The sequence below is a fragment of the Myotis brandtii genome, unplaced genomic scaffold, assembly GCF_000412655.1.
Source record: "Myotis brandtii unplaced genomic scaffold, ASM41265v1 scaffold4, whole genome shotgun sequence".
Classification (NCBI taxonomy): Eukaryota; Metazoa; Chordata; class Mammalia; order Chiroptera; family Vespertilionidae; genus Myotis; species Myotis brandtii.
Genome location: NW_005365371.1, coordinates 7,077,409 through 7,099,644, shown reverse-complemented (window position 1 = coordinate 7,099,644; position 22,236 = coordinate 7,077,409). Strand labels below are relative to the sequence as shown.

General features: G+C 39.4%; 1 protein-coding gene across 1 annotated transcript in view; it reads right to left on the bottom strand.

Annotated features, from left to right (window-relative positions):
- Positions 1 to 22,236, bottom strand: part of ATP13A5 (ATPase type 13A5) — a 106,977-nt gene that overhangs the window by 1,595 nt on the left and 83,146 nt on the right. The window contains exons 24-29 of the mRNA XM_005873204.2: positions 21,350 to 21,446; positions 19,274 to 19,346; positions 10,762 to 10,936; positions 8,266 to 8,468; positions 2,258 to 2,346; positions 689 to 769 (exon numbers count right to left, since the gene is read on the bottom strand). Coding sequence (XP_005873266.1) covers positions 689 to 769; positions 2,258 to 2,346; positions 8,266 to 8,468; positions 10,762 to 10,936; positions 19,274 to 19,346; positions 21,350 to 21,446 — 718 coding nt within the window. The remainder of the gene's footprint in view (positions 1 to 688; positions 770 to 2,257; positions 2,347 to 8,265; positions 8,469 to 10,761; positions 10,937 to 19,273; positions 19,347 to 21,349; positions 21,447 to 22,236) is intronic.

Here is a 22,236-nt window from a genome sequence, read left to right as displayed (position 1 = left end):
GTGTGCGTGTGTGTGTGCGTGTGCGTGTGTGTGTGCGTGTGCGTGTGTGCGTGTGCGTGTGTGTGTGTGTAAAAATTTGGTTGATTCCCTTTCCCAAAGAACATACTGTACATGGATCTTTTTAAAAAAAAAACACACAAAAAACTATTCTTTAAAAAATATAGAACCTGAAGCTGTCACTGAGTAGGTAAAGTGATTTAGTGACACTAAGTAGTAGAGAAATGCTATCGGAGAAGACCTTCCAGGGTAAGAATTGACTAGAATGAGCAATGGCTTCCCTTCTCTCTTGATTAAGGAAGGCCTCCTGAAGACAGAGCTTCACTGTAAACGGTCTCATTGAATTTCCAAGCTGGAAGGTCACCTGGTCCAGTCTCGAAGGAATAATTGAGCTCACTGGAAAAGTACAATACAGTGCCTTCAGATGAGGCAAAATTAGAGCTATTTTCATGGTTTGCTTTCTATACTACAGATATCAAGAGCATTTCTATGCAGCCTTCAAAGAATTATAAATCATTCTATAAGAAATTTCCCCCAAAGGGTACATGCACAGTTTTTACAAACCCTTCTTAACTATCACTATTGGGGACAAAGGTGTTTGCTCTAAAAAATGAGCATCTGTGGAGAATGAGACCCTTGATTTGCATATCTCCCTGGAAGAATGATAGGAACCACACAGAAATCACTTTACCTCTACAAAGAAGGCCACGCAGAACTGGATGAGGGCTGCCATCAAAATTGAAACCCTCCATGATGTTGTGGTTGGGATTAACTGTGGAAAAAGGAATACTGCTTTGAGACTTTTCATACCTTACACTTTGAAAAATCATATTTAATTTACATATTTGTAACAACTCTCTGAGCTCGGAGGGTGGGCATTATTTCCAGCACTTTACAGATGAGCAGGTCAGTACCTTGCCCAGGACTCAAAGCCAATAAATAAAAGGCAGAGCCAGAATTCAAAGGAGAACCAATTGCCTCTTGTCCTGTGCTCCCTCCAGTGCCTGATGACAGACATGGAGTAAATGTGCCCTGGGCCACAGGCATGAGACAGGGCATTCGGAAGCCTGTGTGTCTCTCTTCATTTTTGTCTTTTCAAATCCAGCAAACAGGGTATATGATTAAATCATTCATCTAATTACATTATTACCTCTAATTCTCCCAAAGCTAATCTACCTGAAATTTAATCTTTCAGTAAAATTGACCTATGGGTAAACATAAGGGGGCAGAAGTTTAAGTTTATTTTAATTGAAGTGAAGGGAACATTTTCTGAACACATCTTCCCAGCCCTAAACCAATGGCTTGATGAAAGTCAAACCTACCCAAGCCACCTCCTTTTAAGGATCAAAGGGTACATATTGACTTATTGAATGAGTGTAAGAACTACAACTTCCCATGGCTGCATCCATAGCAAAACAAACAAACAAGGAAACAAACAAACAAAAAAACAAACCATACACCCAAACACACACAAAAAAACACACCCATAAAAAAACTACATAGCCCCATTTCTGATCCTAAATGGCAGAATATGGCTAACTATGTAGAAGACTGAGCTGCCTTTAGGACTAAAACTACAGGTCCTCCACAGTATCAAAATGCTCACTTTTAATTCTCATCTCTATTCTGATATGAGTTATTTTTCCCCCAAGTGGAGACAGCCTTTCTCTCGGTTGTGTAAAACAGCACACTCAGTGTAAGGGTTGTCCGGAGAGGCTGTAAGATATGGTAGTAGGTCAATACTTTTTTATTTCTCCCACAATTTTGGGTCCAAGAACGGGCTCACTAACCTCTAATAAATTTAATTTTAACCCACTGCACCCTGGATCAAATAAAACTCCTTACAGTCAGTTTCTGACAGATAGAAATATGATTGACCTATAAGTCTACTTTTTCTTACTCCTCACAGCTATGGTATGAAGAATTTCTACTATATGTTTTAAAATATTAAACTTAAAAAATTATTGAATCAATGCATAAAATTTATTATACCAGTATAACATTGAAGAATAAAGTATCTAAATATAATATTTCAGTTGTGAACAAAATAAATATACCCAATTGGGAATACCAATAATATGAAAACAGTGAGAGGCTAATGTATGTAAGATCCAGATATATCACTTGCACTTCTAGTAAATAGGAATAGTCTCACAGTGATCAGAGAGATTATGGTAACAACAGAATTGGAAATTACAATGAAAATATGGTCCCACTGCACATGTGAGTCATAACAGATGTGCAAACGAATACCACTTACCTCCATTCCTCGGTATATAGCTTGAAAATCAGAAAACATGATGAAAACTATGAGGCCCAAGACAGTTATCAGCAGAAATGAGAATACATCTGAAGAAACACCAAACATTACTTTTAGATGCTAAAGGAATGTTTCACATAATTTGGCACACATTGCAGAATCAATTATCTCTGTTAGGAAAATACTAGATACATCTTTGGATGTTTTGAAATATCCTCATATGTTTTAAAATATGTTCGAATGCTTATAAGACAAAGGTGATATCTTAAAGTCTTTCCTCGAAAGGCTGGGTATAGAAAGCTGCTAATAAGTGTAGTAAAGTAACTTCCATAAAGGAGCTACCTCAACTGAGGAGTCTGGGGCGGGGAAGGGGGGAGAGACAGTGGCAGCAGGACCTTTTGCAGTGATCAGTCCATGTAAATGGTCACCAGACAGACCATGTATCTACTAAGTCGTGCCTTCATGGACAGTCAGTCCTCTTGATAGTACCTCATTCTTCTTTGTTGCCTACAGAATACATCCAAGGGTCTTCAATTCATGGCCTTCCACAATGTGGTTCCAATTAGCCTTTCTAAACTGACCTCTGATTGCTCTTCCTTACATGCCCAGGGAAGTTAAACCATAAACCTGCTGCTTCCAGAGGCCCAACACTTCCCACCTTCTGTCCCCCCGTTCACAGAATTCCCTGTGTAGATGATAGTTTTTCTCTCTTGGCAAGTTTCAATTTTTCAAAAAAATCCCAGTTCAAATATGACTTTATCTTTAAAGTTCCCCAATTCTCCCTTATAACATTTTATTTCATATGGTGTATATCATCTTTGCATAATCTTCATTTATGTATCAACTAGACTGTAACCACTTGAAAGTGACTTTGTACTTGCTTCTCTCTGGGGCTCTAAATTGAAAGAGTAAATGAGAAACTAGCCTGCACATCGGCTGGGTTCTCTCTCCCCAGCCTGCCAAAACTGCTTTACTTTTGGGAGCTAAACTTCCCAGAATGCAATGTGCCAACATTACTGCTCTTACCCCAAACCTCATCCACTCCTGTGTCCATCAGAGCTTTTAGGTACTTTGTAGATGGTGCCTTGGAAATGCTTTGATAGAAATAGTACTGTAGCATTTAATCAGTGTTTCCATGACATCAATGATTCTCATAATCCTCAAAATTTATAAACAGCCCTAGCTGGTTTGGCTCAGCGGATAGAGCGTCTGCCTGCGGACCAAAGGGTCCCGGGTTCAATTCTGGTCAGGGACACGTGCCTTGGTTGCAAGTTCCTCCTGGGCCTGGGCCCTGGTGAGGGCTCATGCAGGAGGCAACCAATCAATGTGTTTGTCTCACACTGATGTTTCTCTCTCTGTCTTTCCCTCTTTCTTCCACTCTCCCTATAAATTAATGAAAAAATATCCTCTGGTGAGGATTAACAAACAAACAAACAAAAATTATAAACAAACGAACTAGGTTTTCTCTTATGCTCATTATTCCAGTGTTGATTGTCTACTGGCCCTCAACTCTGCATAGGTCATATCAAGGAGAAATCAAAGGCAACTGCTCCTCTACTGCAGGCCCTAAATTTTTTAAACAACCAGAGCTCTGGTTTCACCCTTGTTCATCTACACCCACCGTCATAGTAATCTACACCTCACTTTACATACACAGCTAGATACAGTGCCTCCTGGAGAATACCCAGGCTTGCTCAGGAAGGACGTGAGGCTAAGAGGAGAAAACCTGGGGCTGCATCTCCCCAAATTACCCAATCTGAGCAGCTTGGTGACAAGAAGATCCCAGGAAATGGCTATGTGGATTGTTCATTTACGTCATTGTTTCCAAGTCCCAGGGACCCAGATGTTGGGAAGATGGTGCCCCAAACGTCCATCCTGATAAAGGCCTGGTGCTCACTAGCAACTGAGTGCATATCACACTGTCCTCAGACTAATGATCTGAAAAGCAGCCAGTGCATGAATGAGCAGTGTGGAAACAAAATTATAAGGCTCTCTTCTTTAATTCAGCTTTGGTTGCAAAATGTAATGAACAACTGAAATGAATGCTGCCCTCCTTGGTTAGTCACTATTGATGAGGAAATTTAAAGAATCGGGCTGTTTATACAGGTGATTTGGAAAGAAAAGTCCTGGGCAAGCCATTACAGATTATTTTCAGATAAGTGAATATTCACACCTGTTTCTATAAAAATTTAACCCATACTGAGAACAGATTGACAGTTGCCAGAGGGGAGGAGGGTTGGGGGACTGGGTGAAAAAGGTGAAGGGATTAAGCACTACAAATCAGCAGCACAGAATAGTCATGTGGATGTAGACTGCAGCATAGGGAATATAGTTAATAATGAAATGATGTATGTGTATGGGGCTAAGTGGGTACTTGGGGCAACAGGGGACCACTCTGTAAAGTGTGTGATTTTCTGCCCACTTTGCTGTGCAGAATAGTGTTGAATGTAAACTGTAGTTGAAAAAAATTTAATCTATACTTTTTTTTAATATCCAATCATAAGTTGATCTTCTGCCAAAGGCTGTTAAGAAGGGCAAAGACTTTTCTGTTGTATCAATATAAAATTGCTTGTATATTTTAATAGTAGCTCCAAGAACTTTGACTTATATAACCTCGAAAGAATATGATTTATTCTATTGGTTAGAACTTTTTTCATTTTAAATTATCAGCTATGTTTGACATAGGGGTTGAGTTTACCCAAAAGCTTTAAATCACTATGATGTAACTAATCCAGCTCTAAAAAACTCAATTTAAGCAAAAGGACTCTGTAGCTACAATTCAAATTGAAGCACTAGCTAATGTAATATATCCCCCTTGTGAAATATCTATGTAAAAGCCTAAGCAACCATCGCAACCGAACGGACGACTGAACAGGCTGTGTGGGGCAACCAGGCTGGCAGGGGGGTTAGTGAGGGGCGACCAAACGACCAAACAGCAGGCTGCATGGGGCGACCAGGCTGGCAAGGGGAGCAGTTAGGGGCAACCAGGCTAGAAGAGGGGGGCAGTTAGGGGTGACCAGGCCAGCAGGGGGGGCAGTTAAGGGCGATCAGGCAGGCAGGCAGGTGAGCAATTAGGAGCCTGTGGTTCAGGATTGTGAGAGGGATGTCTGGGATCGGGCCTAAACCAGCCGTCGGACATCCCCCAAGGGGTCCCGGATTGGAGAGGGTGCAGGCTGGGCTGAGAGGACCCCCCCACCCATGCAGGAATTTTGTGCACCAAGCCTCTAGTTTTGATATATTACCTCACTCAGTAATCACAATAATCATGAGAAGGGAGCCAGTATTATCTTCATTTTACAGATAAACTAAAACTCAGAAGAGGTAAAGCTAGCATTCACAGCACCCCTTTTAACCACATTTTTAATTGAGCAAGATCTCTATTATTTCTTTCTTAATTGTTTAGCAATAATTGGGTAACAATTGAGTTCAGATTCAATGGAAGTTGCATTGTATGCATTTTTGAGAGTTGAATCATCATCTTATTAAGATTCCTAATCTCCTCCCATATTTTAAATTGCATGCCTTTCTCACATTTACCCCTCCCCCTGGCTTTCCCTGCCCCCAATCCCCCCCCCCCACACCAATCAGGGGTGGGGACAGCCAGCCAGCCAACCACCCACAGCCCCTCCCCCTGGCTGGCCCCACTCCCGATAAGCCACTACCAGCCCGATTAGCTTGCGGCCTCTCCCTCCAGCCAGCTCCACCCCTGATCAGCCCCCCAACCTCAATTGGGGGTTGGGCCCACCAGCCAATCGCACACAGCCCCTGCCCCCCAGGCCGACCCGGCCCTGATTTGGCCCCATTTGGGGCCGGGCCAGCTGGACCCCACCCATGCACGAATTCGTGCACTGAGCATCTAGTATATATATAAAAGTCCAGCCACCGAAACAGTGGAATGGCCAGAATGACCAGAACAGCCAGTGGCTATGACGGGCACTGTGGCAGCCAACCACCCTGATCTGGGCCCTAATCGGGCCCACCCCCTGGCTGGCCTGGCCCCTGATTGGCCCCCAACACCCTGATCAGGGGTGGGGCCAGCTGGCCAACTGCCCTCGGCCCCTCCCCCCACCTGCCTGGCCCCCACCCATACACAAATTCATGTACCAGACCTCTAGTGTAGATATAAAAAAGTAAAAAATTTAATTTAGTAAAATTTATAACCCACCACAAGGAAGTAGGGTTTGATCAAGAATGTGAAGATGATTTAATGTCAAGTTTATTAATATAATAGACTAACACTTGGTCACCAGGACAACAAAGAGCATAATTGTCTCAGCAGGTGACAGGAAGGTGTTTGATGAAATGAATCTCCCATTCTGGATTTTAAAACACACTTCTAATTACTGGAAATAGGATAATTTCATGATATAGCCTACCTTGAACAATATTCAAAATTATATTTATAAGTAAATATAATTATTATATTTTATTATATTTATTAATAAATATAGTTCTAGTAGTTTTCAGAAGCCTGGGTAGAACTATCTGCTATTACCACTATTATTTAACATTGTCCTGAAAATTCTGGACTCTATGGTAAGACAGAAAATATACAAAAAAGTATAGGATTAGTTTCTTAAATAAGTGTGCAGGATCTATAGTGCAGAACACAACAAATATTTACTAAGAGATTTAACAGGAAGCATAAAGATATAGAGAGACATGATATGTTCTTAAATGTGGAGACTAAAGTGTGTAAACAAATACATTTTTCCCAAAGGGGATTTTTTTTAAAAGCCTGACAATTTATTCTAGAGTTTTTCTGGAAGAATAAACAAGAAAGAAAAGTAATAAATATTTTTTAAATGAAGAGTAACAAGGATACGCCAACCTTACTACTTATAAAAACATATAAAAGTCTAATTTCTAAAGCCAAGTGGTAGATCAAGAATAGGCTGGTATATCAATAAAACAGAGCAGGTAGTATAGAAAATAGTAATCTTATAAAAATTAATATATAGTATAACTAGGTGGGGAACCTTTTTTCTGCCAAGGGCCATTTGGATATTTATAATATCATTTGTGGACCATACAAAATTATTAAATTAAAAAGTAGCCTGCTATATTTGGTCAAACATTTAATTAACTCACAAACTGCCTTGGTAGGGCCAGACCAAATGATTTCCCAGGCCTTACTAGTATATGGCCCATGGCCGGATGTTCCTAACTCTTGGTATATAACATAAATATAATATTAAAATTTACAGAATATAAATTATGCATATGAGAAAACCATAAATATATACATGAATATAGTTATGATAATGGTGGCATTACATTGAGTTGAGAAATAAGTGACTAAAATAAATATTAAATAATAAAATCTGCTGGGAAAACTAGGGACTAATCGGATAAACTAGTTTGATCTCTACTTTAAATTATATCCCAAATTAACATTAGCTTTTAAAAAGCATTAAAAGAAATTTTTAAAAAATTAAATAAATGATAATCTGATTTTGCAATGAGAAAAAATTGTGCATAAAGGCAATGGAAAAATCCCAAAGGATAAATAGCTCATACAAATAAATAAGAAATATAACAGTAACCCAATAGAAACAAATTAATAAAAATGTAAATGAAATTCAGAAAGGAAGAAATGGCTAATAACATGGATACATGTTCATCCTCACTGCTGATTAAAGAGATGCACAGAATTGTTAAAGTAACTTCCTCAATGTTATAAGTTATTACAAGATTATATTTGACTTGGTTGAAAAGACTTTTACAGAATATTTTGACATATACGTAGGTACTTAAGTTCCTTCTTGATGGCTCACAATAGGGCAGGACTCATGTGACAATTCAATAGTGCATGTGCTTCCATGCCAATGAGCAGGTTTCTCCCATGGGCTCTTCCACCCATGAAAATTACCATTTAGTACTCAATTTTAGATCAATGCAATGGTTCCCCTCTCAGCCAATCACCTCAGTGAGTTGCACTTCTGGGGAGATGGAGGGAGAGGAGAAAAATAATATTCAAAAAGAAAAAGTAAACTTCATATACTTACAGTTTGTGTAGATGGGTTTTCGAAATGGCTTTCCCTTAGAAAAGATAAATGCTACTGTGATACAGTTAATGGTCCCGATGGGCCACAGTGTGGTACTCTCAAAACTTAAAATTGAACCAGGAATCAGAGTTGCATTTCCAGTCCAGTTTCTTTCCAAACTCATATTTGTCGAGAAATTACTTTGGTTGTCCAGAAAGCACTCACTACAAAAGAATCACCAGCATTTATGGGACTTTTTATTTCATTTTTCTCCAGCTGGTGGGAAAAAATTAGTTTACCGCTACCACAGAACCTCAGCTTTCAAACTGTTCCAGCCAATAACTACCAAGACATAAAGCTCTTGCAATGTCAAAACAGAAATAAAATTCAGAGGAAGTCAAGATTGTTCTTTGTGCAGCACTCCATTTAGAAAAAGTGATCTGTATCGAAAGGGCTTGAGTGGCCATTTTCTATGGAATTCCTTTTAATTCAGAGTAAATGTGTGTGTGGGTCTCCCATCCAAGTACCAACCAAGCCTGACCCTGCTTAGCGTCCAAGATCAGGCTAGATGGGGTATGCTGAGTCCTGATTTTGAATCTGCCCACTCTCTCTTCACACAACCAAAGGCTCTTCCAGAGGATTTGAACATAACACTCTCCTGCTTATGAGTATTTATGGCTTTGTTTTGCCAATAAATTAAGTTGAAACTTCCTAGGCAGGTCCAGAAGACCTCCAGACTCTGATCTCAATATATCTTTCCAGCCTTATATTTTGCTAGTCCTTATAGACTCCTTATATTCTGAACATATCCCCCCCCCCCCCCCCCCAAATCACCATTTGCATACCTCTGGGGTCATATGTGCTATTCCTTCTGAATGTCTTTACATTTGCTGGCCAGCATAACCAGTGCCCCATTTTTCCCTCTTAGTGCTGCATTGTTTTGCAAGGATTCATTCACATGTTTTTATTTTCCAGTCCTGGGATTAGAGTTCCTTGAATATGGAGTTTTCCTTTTGGTTTTATTTATTTATTTATTTTGTTTTACTCAGATTTTCAACAAATCCTTAGCACCTAATGGAGTGATGCCGCATAGCATTTGCTCAGAAAAATAGTTAAGGTATGGGCTTTCCCACTTCTGATGGAGCTTTGCCCAATGTTTATTTTTTTCAGTATCAAACCCACAAATCAGTTTCCAACAGTTTTCTTATTCAGCTTGAAACTTTTTACTATTATAATTGTTAATGAGTAACTTTTCTTTTCCAATTGTGACCTCAAATGCAAGACTTAAGTCTTATTATTCTTGGCTCCCTGGAGTTCTAAAATGTGTTTTGCATAGAGGAGAAGTTGAGTTAAAGGTTGCTTAATAGATTAATGAGACAATCAGTAGTTAAGAAAGCATTCTTGCACAAAGTGGACAGACAAACTAGAAGGGTTGAAGTACAGAGTTTAACACTAAACTAGGATATCTAATTCAATATACTTACATTGCAGATAAGAAAGCTGAGAACTAATATGACTTAGCTAATTAATGATAGAGGCAGGACTACCCATCCATCATCCTTTTGCCTATACCATGTTGTCTCCTGGATTTCATCAGACCTTTACTTCTCTGAATATGTGCACTGCAATTTGGGGGGAAATCTGGTTTTGAAACAAAAATGACTTCCATATTTCAAGTAGTAGTTGAATTTCTGACTTTGAGGTCTAAATGACAACTTTAGACATCATTTGGTACTTTTCAAACTATCTTTCACTGGTTCCTGGAGTTCTGATGCCTTCACAACCACAGTGGAGTGAGGGGGAGTTTGTACAAGCCCGACTTCAAAAAGAACAGCACTTGGCTTGCCTTTCCTTTTGGAGGTCAGGCAGGCTTTATTGGAAAAAATAAGTTAAACATCTATGGCATAGTTCACCTCAGCTAATCCTTAATCTATAGTTAAAGTAATTAAAGCTCTGGGAATTGGAAAGATTTTCCCAAAGTAATTTAAGCAAATCTCTTACATATCAGGGGCCAGCTGGCTTCAGCCCACTCACCAAATCCAACCCACCAACTGTTTTTGTGAATGAAGTTCTATGGAACATAGTCACATCCACTTGTTTACGTTGTCTGTCTATGGCTGCTTTTTCACTCTAACAGCAGTGTTGAGTAGTTGCAACAGAGACCATCTAGCCCACAAAGCCAAAACTATTTACTATCTGTCCCTCTACAAGAAAAGCTTGCCCACCTCTGGTCTATATGATATCCAATCTACCAGGGAGTTCATTCAGCCAACCAACTGTCAGATCTATACCTCAACAACCAATGTAAAATGTTCTCCTATCCATTCCACATGGCTCACCACAGGACTCCACCCATCAACTGTGTTCTGTGATCTATCTCACCATTGGTATTTTGCAGTGTGGAGACACAACTTTTGTTAATTAAAATTTTAGGGTATAGTTCAAACCCAGTTGTACAATGTCATTGGTAGTCATCATATCACCTTCGGAAAGGAAAAGTAAGGAACTAACCATTACCTGTATCTGTAGACCTCACAGTACCAGGGCTGCTGCTTCACATAGAGAAATGCACAGATCTGCACAATGCAGGTGAAACAGATATTCAACAAGACTGAGAGCAGCAAAGGGGGAGAGAGGAGCTGTCCTGCTGGTCGGTATGGAGCCAGTTTTGGGTAGGCATGAGTTGAACTCACTGAAAGAGAAATGCATTTTTCCCAGTTACACTTTCATTGTTGAGAATAAAAGATTGAGATGCATATTATTTTGAATCTTGCCTTATGGCTCAGATTCAGCACATGTGAGTTGAGAATTTATATCTAGGAAAGCACATTGTCCAGTTGCAGATCCAATGCTATCAGGCTTTGCCTCTTTCCTTTGGTTTTACCTTCAGAAATGAAAAGTATGGATTAAAAAGTTCTGTAATTAGTAAATTTACCATATTGCATGGGGCAAATATTTTCTCTACAACCAGACTTAGCAGGAATGGTATATAAGAGAAGAAGGATGGCCTTTCATATGCATAAGCATTCCTATTACTTCTCAGTGATGATGGAAAAGTGGAGAGTTAAGAGGAGGAGAGTAAGAAAGCATCTAGGTAGACTAATCTTCATAGGGTAGCACATTTTTAAAAAAAGCATTTGTTCTGTTGTTCATTCAGCAAATATTCTCTGAGTATTTCTATCTATCAGGATAAATGTTAGAGATGTGCTCTGTTCCCTCCTGGAAATGTGTCTCAATGGAGAACTACTAAAGTACATTAGACTCAGTTAGGAAATAGAGCTCATAAAAAAATCTTGCTTCCAGATGAGAATGTTAAAATATTTTTTAAAAAAAGCATTTGTTCTGTTGTTCATTCAGCAAATATTCTCTGAGTATTTCTATCTATCAGGATAAATGTTAGAGATGTGCTCTGTTCCCTCCTGGAAATGTGTCTCAATGGAGAACTACTAGAGTACATTAGACTCAGTTAGGAAATAGAGCTCACAAAAAAATCTTGTTTCCAGATGAGAATATTAAAATATGGTATCTATATCCTCCTGAGAAGCCACACATTCTAACAAGTATATATATATATATATGAAAATGGAATGCACTGCTTAGGGCAGAGCAGGAAAGACGCATGGGAAGGTCAGAAATTAGATACATCACATTTAAAGGTTTATATCATAGTCATGTTTCAGTTCTTGCCTTCATATCTGTCACCTTGTCCCTTTTCATAACTTATCACTGACTTCTTTGATGTGAGGAAGAAAATAAAGTGTGTATTCTTAGGTTTGTGATGGGCATTGGGTGTCCAGTTTGGGATAATAAAACTCTAAAGTAGTTTTTCAGTTTGCTCAATGTGTTTTCTGGGGTAATCATTTTAAACTCTCTGTATAAAATGAATGTGTTGGAATGTCTACAAGGTCTCCAAAGGCTCTTCCAACTCATTTACTCTAAAGCTCTATGACTAAGGCTTTGCCTTTACCAATTTAAGCAATATTTCCCCAAGAGGGTGCTGGGCTAGAAGTTATGGGGTATTCAGAGAAGGACTCTCATCTGCTATCAAAGAGCTTGCAGTCTAATAGAAGACATAGATGGGTTGTGTAATAAAGATTTTGTCTGGCCTTTGTCCCAGGCTATTGGGAGGTTATCTCAAAACCCTTGGAATAAAGAATTGGGTTGGCTTTTAACCCCATTTCCTGGGATATACCCTCTAAAATTTTTGGGATTTTTCTGAGTCAATAGGAGTATCTTTGTTATTCATAGTGAGTCCTGATAGCTCATGCCAACAAGATGACTCATGGTGGGCCTGAAGAGAGTTTGTGCTAAGGAGATGACTCAGGATGGGGTCTGGCATGCCAAAAAACCCAAAACAAAACAAAAAACAGCTGTGTGATTGGAGAATTGGGACTTTAAACTCCTGACATCAGGCTGATCTTCAGAGAGAGAAGAGGAGCTGGTATTGAGTTCAACTTCATGGCCAATGATTAAATCAATCATGCCTCAATAATGGAACTGCCATGGAAACTCCACACATGGGAGTTCAGGTGTGTTTCCATACTTGGCTATGCTATGCATATTATCACACATTGATTTGCCAGGAGGATAAGGCAAACTGACTCCCCAGGGAGAGGACAATGGAATATCATCTTTGGGACCCTTCCCAGATCTTTGCCTCTAAGTCTCTCACATTAACTGGTTCTGTATCCACTTGCTATAGCAAAACTGTAATCATATGTGTAGCACTTTTCTGAGTTCTGTGAGATGTTGATGCGAATTACTGAATCTGAGAGGTTAGTGAGAAACTCCAAATTTGTAGCCAGCTGATCAGAAGTGCAGGTGGCATGGGAACCCCCTAACTTAAAGCTAGTATCTGAAGTAAGGACAGCCTTGTTGAGGTTGTGCCCTCCACCAGCAAAGTTTGGCCTAAATCTGGGTAGCTGGCGTGAGAAGTCATTAAAGGGCACGCAGAAAGGGACACACAATGTGGGCTGTGGTCAGAGCTGAGAAGAGGCGAAAGGAGACTGTCCTTCATGTGTAAGAAGACAGAAGGCAGAGGCTGCAGGGCTTGGAGTTCTTTCTGCACTTCAATACACAAGGTAGAATGTGGCCACAGAGTTCATAAAGAGGCCATGGGTAATGAAAAGAGGTGTAATTGCACCTGTGCACCTGAATTTTCCCACTTTGGACGTCTCTTTCTCAGATGCACATTGGGTTTCTGGCATTTCTTTTTATACAGAGACTAAGATAGATTGAAGTATTGGTCTCATCTGGGCAAAGTAGACTTTACCACTCCTTAATTTTGGTTTCACTGAGTGATTTTATCTGACCAAAGAAATGTTATAAGAGGTCTGAGGCCTTCTTGTACAGCTGGGCTTGCTCTCTGTGACCTGCAATGGGAACATGCCTAGGTCTGCTCATTCAGCCTGGCCCCAGGATGAAAAATATGGAGCAGACATGAGTCAAACACATAGCCTGGACCAAGACCAACTCACCTACATTCCAAAGCAGAATGGCTTAGCTGAGCCCACCTATACGCAGGTTGAATGACAATCAACCTATAGACCCACGAATGGGTGTTGTAAGCCTAAGACTTTTGAGGGTAGTTTGTTAAGCAGCATTTGTGACAATAACTGATTGATTCAGAGCCCTTATATAAAGAATATTTTAACTTTTTCCAAATTAGAAATGCCTAATACTTTCTGACAAGGATTCTGTACACCTGACTATAGATAAATTTAAAAATAATGACTACCATTTTAGGACTCCTACTAGGTTCCAGAGACCAGGTTAGTGTTTTGTACATGTTATCTTTACTAGTATTTCCTCAAAAAGCAATACAAAATAGGTATTTTATCTCCTAGTTTGTAGGTGAAGAAACTGAGGTTCAGAGAAGTAGAGTCCTTTGTTTAAATACCCACAGTGTATGAATGATGTAAACTCAGCATTTTTTGCTCTACAGCATAATGCAGTGGTGTGGGTCTCATGAATTAAAAACGATAAAACGGATCCATGAAATACAAGCTTGGATAGCAGTATTGTTTCTCAGCAGCCAGAAAAGCTTCCTTGAATTGTCCAGGTTTCCTTAAAATGATGATGATGATGATATATGCTATCAGAGTGCATGCAGAGGAATGATATATTTTATTCAGAATTAATCATTACCTTCTCTGAGTTTCCACAGCATATTGCTCATATTGCCACTAAGGTGAAGGTGTCTTGCATTAAATTGAGTTGTTTACACATACACTCAGCAGACTATGAGCTCCCTGAGGGGGCACAACCTGTCTCATGCCACTTTTGGACCTTCCTGAACCTAGCACAGGGCCTGCTGTATGGGAGAACTTAGCAGTTTTCATTCCTATTCTCAAGGTACAGATCTTAGTTGTTCAGCATCATTTGGATATAATGTAGGTATGCTCCTCTCTCTTTTTTTAAAGTAAATATTTTTATTGATTTCAGAGAGGAAGGGAGAAGGAGAGAGATAGAAACATCAATAATGAGAGAGAATCACTGATCAAGAAAATAGAGATTCAAAGGAGTCACCATTTAGGGTCATTTGCAAGGTGAATGAGTAGAAGTCAGATGAAAACAGTAAGAAAAGAAAGAAGAATAAAGATACAAGTTGGTCTCTTGGAAATTAAGAAAGCAGCCTTGGGTGTTCTGGCCCTCCTCGGGGCCAGGTGCTTCTGAATTTCTGTTCTCAGATTTTTTAGAATTATATTCCTCTATTTTCTTGATCTAATTTGAGTATATCTTATTGAAGAGAACAAAGGTGTAGCAAGGACAAATTCCTTTTAACAGGACTTCTAGGCCTATTAGAGTCAAATTGGACTTCAAGGCTTATATTATTTTAATTGACTTCCCTGACTTCATCTTACTTTTCTGCTGGATTTTCCCTTTAATATACACAGGTGGGCAAAAGTAGGACTACAGTTATTTGTATGCAAAAAGGCATGCAGATTATGATTATTACAATAGCTTTATTAACTCAAAAGACTGTCACAATTCAACTGTAAACCTGCTTTTGCCTACTCCTGTATTATATCTTGTTTTATTAGGTGCCTTTGTGTGTTGATTCAGAATCTTGTGGAACCAAAGCAGGTGTGTATAGATAAGTAAGTATATAAATAAATTAAATGTGTGATAGTATTGTCTTTTGTCTCATACTAACTCAAGCTTAAGGTCAAAACCATAACCTGGGAATTTGGACATGTAGGTGTCCTTGGTAAAAGTGATTTTGCGTTGATCATTTAATCGTCAATGACTCTTAACACCTGCAGATGAATGTCCACATTTCTCAGCCCGGTAGTCAAGATTCTGTGATCTGACCCAACTCATCTTTCAAATTTTATCTCTTGATGTTTCTTTTCAAATGTCCTACAGTGTGGTTAAATTGAAAAACTCATGCTCCATATTTGTCTGCTCTCTCTTGCTCATGTTGTTTTGTTCTACTTTGTTCCCTTCTTTTAGTAAAATAATGTTTGAAATCTATCTATCTTTCCTGTTTTGTTATAAATGCTACCTCTTCCATGAAGCCATCCTAAACATCTCTTTCTCTATCCTCCATTACTATCTCCTTCCTAATCTCAGATTATCAGAAGCAATCTCTGCTTTTTCTGAACTTCTTGTTTCCTGGCACTCACTACTTTAGATTTTCATTTCATTCATTCATTTATGTGAATCCCCCACTAAATTCTGAACTTTAGTGATCAGTCTTTTATACAGCAGGCATGTACATGCCTAACACATAGTAGGAGATGGACATATCTAAGAGGATGGTGAGGGGCTTTTCATTTTGTAAAGAAATTAGCTCATTACCATAATTCCATAGTACCTACTAAGTGAGATCCAAATTGGTCCTTCAACTGTAAGCATCCAAACATACCCCCATACACACACAATTACTTATATACAGACTATATCAAAGAAAACTAGAGATTATCAAGAGCTTTTTAAAAGGGAATTTTTAGAAGGAGCAAGAACTGTGTTTTTCTTTCCTGCATCACCCTAACCCAAAGAAGTGAAGGTCATAAGAACCACCCTAAGAGAAATGGTTTTGAGGTTGAAATATCAGAGGGAAGGGAGAGGGGGGTAGCAGTGAGAGCAAGCTTTATCGTTTACTAATAGGTAGCACAAGCAGAAGCTATAGGAATTAACCAAACTAGAGGTGTCTTGAGAAGAATCTGCCCAATGAGGCAGTCATCTGGGACTAGAGGACCCTGCAATAAAAAAAGGCTTTGTGGTATGTACCACTAGAAGGCAGTTGCTGAAAGGAATTCTGAGGAGTCAGAAGGAGAGAGCACCACTATGTCAAGCAGAGGTCTAGTCCAGACCAATCCACAGAAACTCTCTGAAGAACCCAAGAACTCACCCATGGGCCCCCTACACATTGCCTGAACTGAAGATGTCTGCCATGTCAGGAGACAACTACAACACTCCCGCTTACGTAAAAAGTTCTTTGCTCTTGTTGCTCTCATATTCCCTGAAGCAGATTTTGAATTTAGGTGAATAGAGACCATTGCAAGGAAAGCAGAGACCATGGCCTTCTCACCTACTGCTTGCTCCAAACCATAGGTCAGGCTTGCTATAGGGAAAGCAAAGCTCTGAATTAGATGAAAACTCAAAATGTTAATTTACAAGACCTAAGTGTTTTATAACTAAAGATGAGTTCATTTAATAACTGGAATTGACCAGGAAATGATCTGCCTATGGGATAACTGAGCTCATAGGGATGGGAAAACAATAGTGCCTAAAGGCAGAGGGTAAAAATCCAACAAAAAAAGCTGTTTCTTGACTCCATTTCTCAGCTACACCTTGAGCCCAGCCCATTTACCAAACTAGCTACATGTTTGTTGAATAATATTTGGATAAAGTGCTGCCATTCCGATAGAACATCATGCTTCTGATCTATTACCCTCCTGAGACTTTCTCCCACTGGCAACAATGATTCTGCCTTGAGTCATTCCAGGTTTCCCACTGAGCCTACTCTGAGATGAGAGGCTAACTGGCCAACTGGCATGAAAATCAACAGGATATTGCCATGAGAAAAAGTAAAGTATACCCCCTGCCATGGGAGTCAAATTCATAACCAATATCATGAAATTAAATATGTAAGAGCTCAAAATAACTTACTCAAGGTCACCTGGCATTCTGAGGAAAGGCTAAGACTACCACCCAATGTTTTGGATTTCTAATCAGTCTACTTGTACACAGTCAAATTCTTTTCAAGGGCTCACCAAATCAGCATCATTGCAAAAGAAGAAAAAGAATATAGAAGCACATGGTGATACTAATTTTGTAACAAGTGCTCATAGTATGTGGGGCATTGTATTATTTTACTTCACATGTATTCTTTTATCTGATTCTCACAACCCTATGAAGACATTTTCTATGAGGAGGTTATTTGTTTTATAAATAATTTGCCGAAGGTCGCAGAGATAGGGAGCAGTGGAGGATGGCAATGGCCTTCACCTTCATGCTACTGACTGCTAGAATAGCTCTTGGAACTTCCTGGTGTTCTTTTTCCTTTATGGCATCACTGACCATATTCATACGTAACATGTAAATTACTTAAAAATATCCAACACTGGAAAGCAATATTATTAATTCAAAATTATCTAGTCATGTGAATATTAATAACATCCTATATAATAAAAGCCCAGTGACTGAAAGGCGGAATGACCAGAACGACCGGTCGACCAGTCGCTATGACGCACACTGACCACCAGGGGGCTGACGCTCAATGCAGGAGCTGCCCCTGGTGGTCAGTGCGCTACCACAGTGGGGGCATCACTTGGCTGACTGGGATGAGCCGCTGCTCCCGCTGTGAACCCTGGGCTGATGGGCAGCAACCCGGGCTGTGATCGTAGCCTCCTCACCCCAGGCTCCTCTTCCTTGCTCCCTGACGCCTCCTCCGGATGCCTGCAGGCCATGCAGCACTGCTGCTGCCAGGCTCGCAGTGCTGACCCTGAAGACTGGGAGGCGGGTTCGTGGCTACCGTGGGAATGAGGCTTACTCCCCCACCTCTCAGTGCTATTGTCCCTGGGCCCAGCCCCAGCCGGGTTCCCTGAAGAGGCTAGTGCTCCCACTCCACAAAGATGCCAGACCAGGGAGCAGCTGCTCAGAGGGTGGGTCCACAGTTGCTCAGCTGACTGGGATGAGTGGCGCTCTCACAGTGGGCCAATCCATGCAGGCCACGCATGAATCCTGTGCACCGGGCCTCTAGTGTAGAAAATATTTCTATGGGCTATGAATAGACATTTCAATCCTAAGAATCAAAATTTATATTACTTACATCTCTGATACTGATAAATTTTGTCATTGTATTGATATAATACATGACTTCAATATCAGTTTTATGTTTTAAGATTCAACATGAAATTCACACAGTTATTAATATCTTGCCCTGCCTGATGTTTTACCTGTTATTTTTCAAAACACTTTCATTATTGAACAAGGGAAAAGAGATGACTGCATCATTCTTTTTCTTTACTCTGTTCAGGCAGTCACCTTTCTCACTTATTGTTATTTCGAACCTGAGTTCTTTGATAAGAAATACTGTATCAGTGTCATCTGCAAGGAAGGAAACGAGCAATAGCTGCTGTAAGCATACACCTTGTTTTTGAGAGAATTTCACAAGAATAAAATGCTAGCATTTGTTCTCAAACATCAAAGACTAAGCAAGAATCTGGTTTCACGTCAACATGAAGCATAGCTGAATAATGGAAAGTGACCTTTGGGCTTTAAGGATTCCCTTTCTAGATTTCCTATACATTTTTCTATGCACAAGGCACAAACCTACAAAGAACTCAGAATACATTGAAAATTTTATGAGGCTAAAGCCTATTTGTTTTCAGGATATTTAATGTCATGTCTGAGGACTTTAAGCCTCAATTTTCCCCCAAAACGACTTTTAAAAAAATTCATAGGAAATGAGGTTTTTGTAGTTAAGATGCATCTTTTTCTGAAGCTCTTACTTGTGTGAACATGTCTAGAATGTCATGGATAAATACAAATAATATAGTTTATTTACTAAAGAGCTTACTTGTTAAACACACCATCAAGGTAATGGGTATATCTTGCATGATATACTGGTAATTCCCAAAGAGTTGCAGTTGCTGAAAAGGAAAGAAAAGTGGGTATGACTATTGCTTCTGCCATTTTAGCATTTTATCATTTCTAACACTTTTTGAAAATAGTCAAGAAGCAACTGTTACTTTTCTCTCCTCCTTAGGAAGAAAGTGACTTACCTTAGGTTTATACCATCTTATTGGAGAGAATGAAACCAGATCACTGTTTTCCCAGTGTTTTACTTAATTCCATATTAGCAATGGGGGTGTGCCAGTTGGAAAACACCCTCTTACTGGCCACAGTAGTTCTGGCACCTATAGTGTCAGCCTGAATGGTTGAATTTTTAACATAATATATTGAAGTCTAAAAGTTCCCTGGGAATTTCAAACTTAAAATTTAAAATCAAGGCCAAGAAATACTCAACAGGTTTCTCTCCATTTTTATTTGTAGCTTGAGGTTACGCCATAGTGTTCTTGGGGGTTCATTCACTTTCCCAAATTGAACAAGTGCTCCTACCCCAAGTGAGCCCACTGCAAACTTCAGTCTGGTACACCTGCCTTTCTGAGATTTATATAGACACAGAGCTTCCTTTATGTTCACATTTATGGAGTTGAAGTATTTAAATAGGAGTCAACAGTCTCTAGGAACCTGCCTTGCAATATTCTTTCTGCAGCCAGGTAGGTCTGTTTATCTGCTACACAGCTATTGAATGAGCACTAAATTATAATCTGACTCTGACTACTTTACAGACCAGATATATGCAAATGAAAAACATTTCTGGCCTCTTACAGGGTGAAAAGGCCCAGAAGTTTCCAGGTGCAGGTCCTTGGGGGACCTTCTAATTTAGGTCTAGAGCATCAGAGTGGATGGCTTCTGCATGGACTAGGGTTCCAACTCTATCCATGAGACTTGGGGACTGAAGTTATGCTTTCCTATTTTTGAGAGGATGCTAATGGTTCATCAGTGTCCCTCTCATCCTATAATTCTTCTTCTGTCTCCTTTGCCCTTCTCATATCTTTTGCCCTTATTTTCTGCTCAGAATGGTAAAATGATATATATGCAGGGTGAGATGAAATAGGGAGGAATTTTTGAAAGCAGTTTCAGTTTTTATTCTAGGAGCAGCTTATATAGAATTACAGAGGGCTTTGGGAAGCAGCCAACCTTAACTTTCCAGAGGCAGATAAAGGCTTGGCAAAGGACAAGATCTAATTTGTTCTTAGTAATAGAGGAAAAACTTGAATCTAGGCTTCCTGACTCCTAAGCCAGGTCTTGTTTCTATGCACCCAGTTGCCCCTTAGCCCTCTGTGTATGTGATCCTTGCTAGTAGTGGATGCTGGAGTCCTATGGCCCTTTTATTCACCTCTCAGATGTCTCAGAAAAACAGCAGACTAATTCCCTACCTGAAGTGGTTCCTGAACCTGTTGCCTCATTTTACTTTAGAGCAAGTTATGCCTGAACTAATGAAGTGTACTTTCAACCTGAACATATTTCTTCCATACAGCTAATTAATTCTTAAGTGTTTATTTTTATCATTTAATTTAGAAAGTCATTTTTTAAAGAATTGCTCATCCTTTACTAATGGCACATCTAAATGTGTAATTTCTGGGCAGGTTCAGAAACAAAGTTTGGGCATGGAAGTTTTTCTAGCTTTTGAATCTTTCAAAGTCAAATTCAACAACTTCTCTTTCTTTTGATCTCTTCTTAGTCTTTTGCCAAAAATATTCCACAGTTGGTGACTGATCCATTTCCTGCTGAGTTATATTTCGGCTGCTCTGAAGCTTTCTTCATTATCCACGGGAAGAAATAGAGGCTTGAAGAGGTCAAGTGTCTCGAGAAAAACAACACTCCTACAAAACGGAGCCACATCTCTTTATTTCTAGCTCCATGTTTCATGCACAGCTATGCCAAGTTCCCAGTTTATAGACATCTATTTTGAGAATTGTCATTTATTTATAACACATTAAATCCTGTGTAGGAGCTGCACCCCATCAAGAATAAACTAGGGATGTAAATGCAATTAGAACTAGAAAAAAATTATTTTGGTTCATACCCAAAAAAGCAGTGATGTACCAATAAACTGGATTATTCCATACATGGTCAAGTATTTAAATACCCCAAAGGATGAAACCAGAGCAGCACGGCCTTCTCTGTTTAAGAAAAAATAAGAATACTGATTATGCATGATACACATCTTCCATTCTCTTTTATATTTCAAAAGGAGTTTAATTTTTAATAGCTATTGACATACATTCACTTAACCACTGATTCACCCTCTCAACTATTTCAACTATTTATTTAATTACTCACTCATTCATTCTCTCCTTTCATCATTACCTCACTCATTAATTTATAAACTCACCTTTATTTAGAGTTTATGAGGTACCAGAATTATGCTAAGAGTCATAGAGGATATCAATAAATCAGGCTCAGTCTGTATTTTCAACAAGCTTTCAGTGAATGAGGTAGATTAACATGTACATTATAAATACAATACATTATGATACGGTGGAAAATGTCAAGCATTGACTTGACTGTGACTCATGGCACCCAAACAACACTTGCTTCCTGAGGACTGAACTGTGTGTGCCTCAGAGTCCCTTAGAGACATAGAGCTAACGTACTGGTGCTCTCGCGTTTTAGGAAGTGTGGATGAGACTCCAATATTTGAAACAAAATAGGTTTTGTTGGTTTCAATACACCACGAAGAACCCAGGGTAATAATCTGAGCTGGTGTGAAGATCAAAAGAGATAAAGACAAAGTAAAAATTGCAGCTTAAAAAGTAAATATTCCTCCTCTCCCCTTAAAAAATTCTGCTTGAGCTATTGCTCCTTTAACTGAGGCTTGGTGTGGTGATGGATTATAACAGGCTGAAGAAGACAAGGTGAGGCAGTAGTGCAATAGGGGTATGGGAACTTGGGAAACAACCCTTCCTGCAG